Genomic DNA, 12,417 nt, shown 5'->3' with positions numbered 1-12,417 from the left:
CAGGAATGAGATGAACAGAATATGTACGAGTAGAGAGAGAGAGTGGCAGTGATGAGTTTGGCTGTGTTACTTACATCTACATGTAAAGGCCTTCATGGACGCCTTCCTTCTTCTTGAACATAACCTTCTCCTTTGCCTTCTTGAAGTCCCCATGCGTCACCTGATAGATTGATCATTGCCCCCCCCTCCCTTGTGTTATAATAAAAAAATGGCTTCCTTTTGGTAATCATTCAAGAGTTTAACTTATAACCTTCATACGGCGGTCTCTGAGGGCAAGCAGACCAGCCTCAGTGCATATGGCCTTTATGTCTGCTCCTGAGAACTCGTCCTTTGTCATCACGAACTCTTCCAGGTTCACATCCTCCGCCATTGTCATCTTCGATGTGTGTATCTATATTTGTATACATATAAGCTAAACGGCTTTTTTTTTTTTTTTGAATTCATTTATTTTTTTTTTCCACTACAGTATGTTTACCTGGAAGATACGTCTTCTTGTTTTGATGTCCGGAAGAGGAAACCTGATTTTCCGGTCAATACGGCCAGGTCGGAGCAATGCCGGGTCCAGACTTTCTATTCTGTTTGTCGCAAGTATCACCTTAACATCCCCTCTCGAATCAAACCCATCAAGCTGGTTCAGTAACTCCAACATGGTTCTTTGGATTTCACGTTCACCGCCCGAGTGTGCATCGTACCTGTTTCAATTCAATCACCGATTAATAATTGATCAGCAACCCTGTACTGCCAATGGGAATTTTCTTGCTCGGGCATTAGATTTTACCGCTTGGTACCGATAGCGTCGATCTCGTCTATGAAGACAATCGAAGGTGAAAGGTCATCGGCAACCCTGAAAAGCTCCCTCACAAGCTTGGGTCCATCTCCCGAATGTTTCTGAATCAACTCACTACCCACCACACGGAAGAACGTAGCTGATGTAGAATTCGCCACTGCCTGAAAGTATAAAATGGTGCCCAAAACAGCATTTGCCAAGAATGCAATCAGCAACTGAATTGAAAAAGCCTCCGTGTTCAGGACAAAAAAAATCTCCAAAGAACGACGGCTTCCGCAGAATCGACATATAGATCTCCGAGACTGTTGATTATCTAATTTCCGTGAAGATGATCAACACAACAAAACAACTGGTCTAGCTATTGGATCAATCCCCTTATTGTCAGCAAAAGACAAATGCATAACAGATTCAGGATCCAATTCCACAAAGTTTCGTTAAAAACGCAAAGGAGTCATAACGAGGTAAATACAACATGAACATGAAGATCAGTTCGCTCAACATTTACTGGTCATAAATCCCAATAAAGATAATAAGTTAAACACAAACCTTGGCAAGCAATGTCTTCCCAGTGCCTGGCTCACCATACAAGATCACACCCTTGGGTGGCTTAATACCAATATCTTCATATAACTCAGGGCGAGTTAGAGGGAGTTCGACAGCTTCTTTGATCTCTTGAATCTGATCTTCTAAACCTCCAATGTCGGCATATGACTCTGAAGGAGCCTTCACAACCTTCATCATTGACACCATTGGATCGACTTCATCTTGAAGAATTCCAACAACAGAGCGCACCTTCCAGAGCAACACAGGGAGTACAACAATACCCTCTCAGTACAAAAAGCTAATGTCTCCTCAAACAATAACACAACCGTGGAAAAGAAAACAGCGGAACATGAAGCAATCTCAATGGCGTGTTGGTCTAATCCACATCGAAAAGACAAGAGAAACTGAAATCATAAAGATTGCTCGAGGATTCTATCTTTCCACTCAGCAACTGGAGCATCGAGTTCCCTCTTTCCAAATCAGGCACACACTCGACAAAAAAACACCCAGCGGATATCTCGATTCAGCAATCCAAACCGAGGATTTTCATGCGCTAGCTTCATCCGAAACTACTAGCAGATAAACATGGAGATAGACTCTAAACCTAAACATGGAGATAGACTCTAAACCATACTGACATGAAACCTAATCGCAACAAGAGTGTAGCACGCGAACCACCACACAAGTAAAAACAGGCTCAGTTTAACCTCCAGAAAAACCGTAATTCACATACCTTGCTGTGCATCAGAATCGAGCAACCAGGTTCGAGCTGATCTTTATCAACAAACGACAAAATCCCGACGTAGTATTCCCGATCATGCGACGAAGAAACGATCGCGTGGTTCTCATCGATCAGCTCTTTCAGTTTCCCGACTTCCATCGGCGTCCCACGGATATCGTCGACCTTAGATCTATCTTCCTCGGCCTTCTCCTCCTGAGGCTTCAACCTCTCCTGGCTTTCGATGAAATCCTCCTCCATCAACAGATACTCAATGATCCGCTCAAGCTTCAGAAATCGTAACATGCATTTCGCCGACGGAGTCACTGTAGGCAGCCGTGCCGCCGCCTCCGGTCCCTTCAGCTTCCGCTGCTTCCTCCCCACGCGCGCCGGCGGCTGGAACTTCCTCTCCTTCTTGTCGCCGCCGTCAGGCTTGCGATCTCCTTGCCGCGATGGCCCCTGACCCATGGCCTTCCCCCCTCACTCCCACTCTCTCCGTCTCTACGCTTTGTTTCTTCGTCCCGTAACTGTAATGTTCACTTGCAAGATTTTTGGCTTCCAGAAGAAGAAAGGTGACATTCTGCACTCTCGCTTTTGTGTGCGTGTGTATATATATAATTACACTTGCACGCATATCAGAGCGCGAAGAGAATCAAATTGGGCCTGTTGTCTATTTTAAAATTGGCATTAATTGGCCTGAACTTCGAGAGACAACACAATTCCCAATTGTAGTAGAGATCTTATGTGTGCAGTATGTTCATGTAACAAGTTATTTACATCAACATGTAAACTATATATATATATATATATGTGTGGAAAAGTTACATATACATTGTTACAGATTATATTACTGATCTGAATTTTGCGAGGGAATTGAATTATTTTGGAAGGTTGTTACACGGTTTCTACTTTTCGTTTTTCTATTCCAATTCTCACCATTCTTTATATATATATATATATATATATAACAACATGTACGAATCATTTTTGTAAAATATACAAAAATTCAAAATTCTTTTTGCTATCTATCTCGGAGAACAGAATCTCGAAATCCATTTTCCCTAAAATGGTATCAGAGCCTCTGTGCCAAGATCCTGGGTTTTTTTCTTCATTTTTCCATCTTTCTCGGATTTCTTGTTGATTTCCTGCGAATATGACATCTAAAGGAAGGATATCTCAATCATATCCCTGATTATATCAACTACTAATATTATCCTTGTATTATGTGATTCAGTTAACATATTACTCTCGCTTCTACATGTATATATACACTATGTACTATTGATGGTAATCAATTGAATACATATTCAAACCCTACAATATATGGTATCAGAAGAGCCTGCCGTCTAAACGACAACATCTCATCTTCTTCTTCCTTCGACACCAACGTCGCCGAACATGTCCACTGAAGAAACTCGATCCACTGGTTCTCCTCCTGCCACAGGCTCCCCTCCTATAACCACTGATACGGTAACTCTGTATGATCCGACTAATCATTCGTCGCCTCTGATCAACATCAATGTTGCCAACGTCACCAAATTATCTGCGACAAACTGAATTTCTCGAACCGGGTTGTGATGTCTCAGCAACTCTCACCGAGAATAATGCCGAGAAGCCGAATCCCGCATTCCCTGCCTAGTTCCGGCAGGACAAAGTCATCTTCTCTGCCCTCCTTGGCTCGATTTCTGTCTCGTGCCAAGCGCTTATTGCATGCGCTGCATCAACAAGTGCTGTCTGGGCTATTCTCGCCTCCACATACGGCCGATCAAGTCGAGGCCATATCAAGCAAATCAAAGACAATATGTGACGCTTCACCAAAGTACCAAAACCATTGATGATTACATGCATTTCTTCAAGATTAAGGCCGGCGAGTTGGCCCTTCTTGGTAAGCCTCTAGATCATGAAGATCTAGTTGATCTCATTCTCTCTGGATTGAGTGATGACTTCAAACCGGTCAAGGATGTTATCAACGCGAGGGATCTACCCATCTCCTTTGTGGAATTACACGAGAAGCTGTTGAACCATGCTGTGCTCTCTGTTGATGCTGCTCCGCCTGTCCTTCCCATCACAACGCATAACACTCAATCTAAGTCCTCCAATCACTCTTCTCGTCCGTCCTGGCAGCAACATCCTAGGTTGTCCACTGACACTCAGGGAAGTCGACCACGTAAAACAACCGGCTATCAAGGCAAATGTCAGCTTTGCGGCACTCATGGGCACAGTGCTCATCACTGCCATCTCTTGCACTCCACTTCCAACCATCAATCGGGATCTCAGTCTCCTCCTTCATGGCCAGCAAAAGCCCATCACACAACCATGACTCCAGCATCTTCGTCTCCGACATGGCTTCTTGACTCGGGTGCCTCGCATCACATCACATCGGACTTGGACAACCTTGCTCTCCACTCTCCATACACCGGCGGCGAGGATGTAGAGCTTGGCGACGGTTCTGGTCAACACATCTCCCACATCGGTTCTATATCTCTACCCTTTCACACTCGTCCTTTCTCCTTAACCAATGTTCTTTGTGTTCCTAATCTTCGGAAAAACCTTCTCCATACATCAGTTATGCACTTCTAACCGTGTTTCTGTTGAATTTTTCCCCTTTCACTTTCAGGTGAAGGATCTCGCAACGGGGGCAGCTCTAACAACCAAACAACTTAGAGATGGCGTGTATGAGTGGTCCACTATCTCTTGTTCCGTGTCGTCTTCACCTTCTGTTTTCTCTACAATAAAAACCACGTATCTTGAATGGCACTCTAGGTTAGGCCATCCATCACCCGAAGTCTTGTCTCGAGTCATTCGTCAATTTTCTCTTCCCTTGTCATCTAATTCTCCGAAAGAGTTGTTATGTCAACCATGTTCTATTAATAAGAGTCATAAACTCCCTTTTTCCACTTCCACTCTTATCTTCTCTCGTCCCCTTGAATTCATTTTTTCGGATGTATGGAGTTCACCTATTGAATCGTTTAATGGCTTCAAATACTATGTGATTTTTGTTGATCATTTTACTCGGTATACATGGTTCTACCCACTTAAACAAAAATCACAAGTTCTTGATGTCTTCTCTCTGTATCTTCCACTCTTATCTTCTCTCGGTTTAAGCCAAACTACACGAAACTACGGACTTTCGGTTGCCTATGTTTTCTATGGCTCCGTCCATACAACCACAATAAACTCGACCCACGGTCCTCACCTTGTGTTTTTGTCGGCTATTCGCCCACTCAAAGCTCGTTTTTGTGTCTTCATCCATCCTCCGGTCGTGTCTTTTCCTCTCGTCATGTGACATTCTTCGAGTCATCTTTTCCATTTCACAAACTTTCGTCACCACCTCACTCAACGTTCACCTCTGAGTCTATCTCTCAATCCTTTTCACCGTCTCACACACTGGTTCCTAGTGCTCCACTCATTACGCCATCACCACCGTCCCTACCCCTACGCGCAGATTCATCACCATCGCCTACCTTGCTCCCTTCGACAACTACAAATGACCATCAGTCCTCTTCCTTACCAACACCGCCACCATCACCATCTGAATCAAACCTTCACCAAGATACCAATCCACTCCAAACATTACCACCTACACCAACACAACCTGAAACAACATAAACCGCATCCCCAACCGAAGATATACCAATACCTTGTCCCACAAGAAACAACCACCCGATGAAGACTAGATCCAAAAATAACATCCATAAACCTTGTTCCAAATTTGTCAACCTTTCCACAACCGGACCTACACCTGATGTGGAACCGACCACCGTCTCCCAAGCCCTCAAATCGCCTCATTGGAGACAAGCAATGGTCGAAGAGTTCGATGCTCTTGTGAAGAACGACACTTGGAGCTTGGTTCCATCGGATGCTTCTCAAAATATAGTTGGGTTCAAATGGGTATTCCACACTAAACGTTGTGTTGATGGCTCTTTTGACAGGTGCAAGGCGAGGCTCGTGGCGAAAGGCTTTCACCAACGGCCCGGTGTTGATTACCATGACACCTTCAGTCCGGTGATCAAACCGACCACTGTTCGACTTGTCCTAAGTCTTGCCGTCTCTCATGGTTGGTCCTTGCGTCAACTAGACATCAACAACGCCTTTCTCCAAGGTCGCCTTAATGATGATGTCTACATGACTCAACCTCCCGGGTTTGTGGACTGTGATCGCCCAACTCATGTGTGCAAGCTTCACAAGGCTCTCTATGGCCTTAAACAAGCTCCTCGACCTTGGTATTATGAGCTCCGTCAATTTCTCCTCGACTCGGGCTTCACCAACTCATTGGTGGACACCTCTCTTTTCATCCTTCGCAAAGCCGACACCGTCATATACCTCCTCGTCTATGTTGATGACATAGTTGTGACCAGTAACAACTCTACTCGCTGCAATACTTTCATCTCGATGTTGTCCGACAGGTTCTCCATCAAAGATCTTGGTGTTCTATCCTTCTTCTTGGGGGTTGAAGTGACTAGAACCACCGATGGCCTCTACCTTACGCAGAAACGGTATATTACCGATCTTCTCCGTCGCACAAACATGCTGCAAGCAAAACCGGTTTCTACTCCAATGCCGTCGACGTCATCTCTCACTCTCGCAATGGGCACACCTTTGGAAGATGCAACGGAGTACAGAAATGTTATTGGCAGTCTTCAATACCTTCATTTCACAAGATCAGACATTGCTTTCGTCGTCAACAAACTATCTCAGTTTATGCATCAGCCAACAAGTGATCACTGGCAAGTCGTCAAACGTGTTCTTCGCTATCTTTTCGGGACAAGCTCTCTCGGGATTTTTCTGTCCTCCAAGAACTCCGCCACTCTTCATGCTTTCTCCGATGCCGATTGGGGTGGCAATAAAGATGACTTTACCTCGACGAGTGCACATATCATATATCTTGGCAGCCACCCAATTTCTTGGTCTTCGAAAAAGCAACGCATCGCAGCTCGTTCATCGACCGAATCTGAGTACAAATCTGTAGCATCCACCGCTTCGGAAGTTCTCTGGGTCTCCTCACTCATGTCTGAGCTCGACATCAAGATCTCGACCCCACCGGTAATCTATTGCGACAATGTGGGTGTGACGTATTTATGCTCAAACCCGGTGTTTCATTCCCGAATGAAACATGTAACCATTGATTATCATTTCATTCGCGGGCTCGTCCAAGATGGTCATCTCCGGGTTACTCACGTCTCTTCGCAAGACCAACTCGCAGATGCGCTCACAAAACCACTTCCTCGCGCGAGGTTCGATCTTTTACGAGTCAAGATTGGGCTCGCGCACGATCCTCATCTTGCGGGGGCGTAAAGGAAGGATATCTCAATCATATCCCCTGATTATATCAACTACTAATATTCTCTTTGTATTATGTGATTCAGTTAACATATTACTCTCGCTTCTACATGTATATATACACTCTGTACTATTGATGGTAAACAATTGAATACATATTCAAACCCTACACTATAGCATCTTCTACACCTTTGTATCCCCGTTGGTTGATTCTTCTTCCCGGTGGATGATTCTTCATCACCGGTATTTCTGGCTTCGGTCTCTTCTCAGACCACAACTACTTCCGATTGTTTTGATAATCCATATTTTCTGAGCTCTGACAATCACGGCGGGCTTCAGACCATCACGAAGCGTCTCACCGGAGCTGGAAATTTTGGTTCATGGCAACGTGCTATTGTTATTGCTCTTGAAGGTCGCAACAAACTTTGTTTTGTTGACGATTCTTTACCGAAGCCTGATGTTGGAAATCTCATTCTCCGATTCTGGTTATGCAACAATGCGATTGTGCGCTTCTAGATCATCAATTCTGTTGATGAAGACACCTCCGAGAATCTGATGTATATTCCCACTGCTTGAGAGATGTGGTTTGGACCTTGCTCACCGATTTCAGCAGTCCAACGCCCCTCACAAGTACCGGGTTAACAGAGGCTTCGTAGTATTCGCCAAGGTACGCTCACCGTTGCTAAGTATTATACTGCTATTTCCATAGTCTGGGAAGAGCTCAAGACTGTTCGGGTTAATCCTCACTGTACTTGCAACAAGTGCTCTTGTATGGTTGATAAACGATGGGCTGATGAATTTGAAAGTGATTTTGTCATTGATTTTATGTATGGTTTGAATGATGAGTTTGAGGCAGTCCGTAATCAAATCACCATGATGGATCCGATGTCTGACATTCAACGGGCTTATAACCTAGTGATTCAACAAGAGCAGCAATGTTTGGTAACTTCTTCCATACCCTCTGATGTTGTGGTATTCCAAGCTTCTACTCCTTCTTCTGTTGAGACTGTTGCTGCGATTTTTGGTGCCCCGTTCAAATCCAAGCAACGCCCATTATGCACTCATTGTGGTTTGTATGGACACACCATACAGAAATGTTGTAAGTTGCATGAGTATCCCCTTGGATACAAACCTTCAGCTAACAATAAATCTCATCCTCATCCTAAACCTCAGCATCGGGCATCTTCTCCGGTTTCTGGGAATTTTGCAAATCTAGTTAAAGATTCAGGTTTTGTTTCTTCTCCTATTGTTCCAGATTTGGATAAGTTTTCGGTTGCTCAGTTGCAGGAGCTTTGTTCTAAGCTCAGTTCTCAGCTAAAGACCTATGACTCTCTGTTTCAGAGAAGGGAGCACTAGATGTTACTGACTCCTCTGGTAATTGCTCTCTTATCTCTTCTTTCATCTGCTCATCGGTTTCTGTTGATATTTTAGGGTCTTGTTCTGCCTCCTGGATTATTGACTCTGGCGCTTCGGCTCATGTCTGTTATGACAAAAGGATGTTTAGGGAGCTTGTTCAGTTTGCTCCTCGCTCGGTTACTTTGCCTAATAGAACAAAACTTTTGGTTCATCGTATGGGTTCTGTTCTTTTGAATGATCATATTCTCCTCCACAATGTTTTCTATATTCCTACCTTTTCTTTTAACATTGTGTGTGTTAGTTCTTTGCTCCAACACTCTAACTTGCTTGTCTTGTTTTCCTCTGATTGTTGTCTCATTCAGGAGCTTTTTCAAAGCTCGACGATTAGGAAGGCTAAGCTTTGTCACAAGCTCTATTTCTTCGAGTCTAGCTTTTCCTCTCCATCCTCATCACCTTCTTCTTCATTCCCGATCCATGCTTTTCGCGCTGATGTTTCTCCTTGGCATTGTTGTCTTGGACATCCATCCTTTCAGAAGATTAGAACATTGTCTTCTACTCTTTCTCTTTCACGTTTTACAAATATTACACATTGTCATGTTTGCCATTTGGCTAAGCAACGTCGATTACCGTTTATTTCCCATAACAATATTTCTCCTTGTTCTTTTGATTTAATATATGTTTGGGGTCCCTTTGCTTCTATTTCTCATGATGGTTTTAGTTATTTTTTTACTATCGTTGATGATCATTCTCGGGTTACTTGGATCTATATGATGAAATCAAAACGTGATGTTCTAAGGCTTGTTCCTGAGTTTGTTCAGCTTATTGAAACACGGTTTGGAAAAACTATTAAGGCTGTTAGATCTGATAATGCCCCCGAGCTGCGATTTTCTGAGTTTTTTCGATCCAAGGGGATTCAAATTACTTCTCTTGTGTTCAGGCTCCCGAACAGAATTCCTTTGTTGAGAGAAAACACCAACATTTGATGAATGTAGTTCGTGCTTTATTATTTCAGTCTCAGCTACCTATTTCCTTTTGGTTTGTGTGTGTTCGAACGACTGTCTATTTGATTAATATGACACCTTCTCCTTTACTTCTCAACAAATCTCCTTTTGAGGCCTTGCAGGGTCATGCTCCTGATTATGGACATTTGCGAGCTTTCGGATGTCTGGCTTATGCATCCACTTTGCTCACCAAGAGGCATAAATTTTCTTCTCGAGCTCGAGCGATTGTATTCTTGGGCTATCCTTCTGGCTACAAAGGGTATAAACTTCTCGACCTTGAAACCAGTTCCATTTTTATTTCACGAAACGTTGTTTTCCATGAATCTGTTTTTCCTTTTACAATTGGCAATGGTCAGCCCTCGGCTTCTTCTTCCATTTTTTCTGATTCAATTTTACCTTTGTCTATCCGTATTACCGACCTGTCAATTTTTCCTTCTCCTAGTTTTTCACCTATCTCCCTTATTCCTCATGTTTCCCCTACTATCTCACCTATTCCTTCTACTTCACTACATTCTTCCCCTGTTTCTAAACAATCTCTCATTGTTCCTGATCAGGCTGCTGTTTCTGACAGACCTCGACGTCTCACCCATAAACCCAAGTACTTTGATGATTATCATTGCTATCTTATTAATGATACATCTTCTTCTCCCACTTATCCTCTGGCCTCTGTTCTGTCTTACCATCGACTTTCTCTCTCTTACAGATCCTTTGTCCTTAACACCTCTATTTTTTCTGAACGTAAAACTTCAAGGAAGCTATATCCTCGGATGCTTGGAGGGAAGCCATGAATATCGAGCTGAATGCTCTTGAAGGGAATAGAACCTGGTCAATTGTCTCTCTTCCTGTTGATAAGAGGGTTGTTGGATGTAAGTGGATGTATAAGATTAAGCGTAAATCTGATGGTACCATTGACAGATTTAAAGCGTGTTTGGTTGCTAAAGGGTATACACAACAAGAGGGGGTTGATTTCCTTGATATATTCTCTCATGTTGCTAAATTGGTGACTGTTAAATTTCTTTTAGCCTTGGCAGTAACTCAACATTGGTCTTTGACTCAAATGGATGTCACCAATGCGTTTTTACATGGTGAGCTCGACGAGAAGATTTATATGTCTCTGCCCCCTGGTTTCACACTAAAACCTGATGAATTATTGCCACCTATTGCCGTTTGCAAATTACAGAAATCCTTGTATCGTCAAGCGTCTCGACAATGGTATTTTACCTTTGCTAATGTTCTCCTTGCGAATGGCTATACTCAATTTACTACAGACTACACTTTGTTTGTTAAAAAATCTGGTCGTTCTTGTGGCATTGTTGGATTATGTTGACGATATTGTTATTGCAAGCAATGATCCTTTGGCGGTTGATGATGTGAAACTCTTGCTGAAATAGAAGTTCCACATCAAGGACTTTAGGGAATTACGGTATTTTTGGGTTTGGAAGTTGCTCGTTCCAAGCTTGCTATTTTTGTAAATCAGAGAAAGTATTGCCTTGACCTGATTATAGACTCTGATTATCTTGCTTGCAAGTTTGTCTCTACACCTTTGGATCCCGACGTTAAATTGTCTAAGGATTCTAGCGAGCTTCTTAATTTCCGACATAACTGGTTATCGTCGTCTTATTGATCAGTCGTTGTACCTGATAATTAGTAGACCGGATATCACTTATGTCGTCCGTAAACTCAGCCAATTTCTGTCTCGACCGACCACTCTTCATCTTGCAGTTGCACAACGTGTTGTTCTTTATTTGAAGACGAATCCTGGGCAAGGTTTGTTTTACTCGGTTGATTCTTCACTTTGCCTCAATGCTTTTGTAGATGCAGATTGGGTTTCTTGCTCGGATTCGCGACGCTCTACTTCCGGTTTTTGTATCTTTTTCGGCAACTCCTTAATCTCTTGGAAGGCCAAAAAGCAAACCACGGTTTCTCAGAGTAGCATCGAGGCGGAGTAAAAGTCGCTTGCCATGTTCGAAATATAACATTTTAATGGTCCATGTAATTTTGGGGTTTTTACTTCAATATGATCTTGACTTCATTGATGGAAATGAGTTAATTATGGTGTTGAAGTTCATAGGTATTTAAGTTTATTCTCCTCTTCTTACCCTATAAATAATGGATATTTGGTTCATATTTTTCATCCATCGAAAAAACTATCAAAGCAAAGGTGAAAGGAGAGAAAAACAAACAACAAAGCTATTTAGTTTGTTCTTCAAAGTTATTCTGTTGCAACATCGATTCATGTACAATTTTTATATGATATATATATATATATACACTAATTTCGAGTTGTTTGAATTATGTAAAACCGTATCCGGACTTGATGAGTTTTTATAAAGTTAAGTTATCGAAAACCATCAAATTAAATTTACATTTGATATCAGAGCATGTATTTTGTTTTATCATAATTCATCGATTACAGTTTCGAAATTTTAATATGTATAATATATGGATACATTTTTTTTTAAATGTATCACCAAAGATTATAGTAATAGAAATTAGAAATTAAAGTGTATGTGTATATATATATATATATAAATTAGTATATATGAATATCCATATTTGTTATATAATAATAGTAATATATATATATATGTATATATTGGACATATGAGCACTTAAACTTACGTGCATGAAAAGTTAACATAAAGTTATAAAATGTCATGCAAATATTAATTATAGTAAAGATCATTTTAATTAAATCAAATGCGGGTTCTAAATTTGAACAATAAAGATAG

The 12,417-nt window shown here is 42.1% G+C and overlaps 1 protein-coding gene across 1 annotated transcript in view; it reads right to left on the bottom strand.

Annotated features, from left to right (window-relative positions):
* The window catches only part of LOC104820054 (26S proteasome regulatory subunit 4 homolog A-like), a 3,045-nt gene extending 432 nt beyond the window's left edge, over window positions 1-2,613 (bottom strand). The window contains exons 1-6 of the mRNA XM_010550406.1: window positions 2,064-2,613; window positions 1,334-1,579; window positions 779-948; window positions 476-692; window positions 251-391; window positions 75-160 (exon numbers count right to left, since the gene is read on the bottom strand). Of these exons, the coding sequence (XP_010548708.1) occupies window positions 77-160; window positions 251-391; window positions 476-692; window positions 779-948; window positions 1,334-1,579; window positions 2,064-2,516 (1,311 nt within the window). The 5' untranslated portion in view covers window positions 2,517-2,613 and the 3' untranslated portion in view covers window positions 75-76. The remainder of the gene's footprint in view (window positions 1-74; window positions 161-250; window positions 392-475; window positions 693-778; window positions 949-1,333; window positions 1,580-2,063) is intronic.
* Between the last annotated feature and the right edge of the window lie 9,804 nt (window positions 2,614-12,417).

This window comes from Tarenaya hassleriana, unplaced genomic scaffold (genome assembly GCF_000463585.1).
Source record: "Tarenaya hassleriana unplaced genomic scaffold, ASM46358v1 Cleome3, whole genome shotgun sequence".
Lineage (NCBI taxonomy): Eukaryota > Viridiplantae > Streptophyta > Magnoliopsida > Brassicales > Cleomaceae > Tarenaya > Tarenaya hassleriana.
This window is presented reverse-complemented; position numbering and strand designations above follow the sequence as displayed.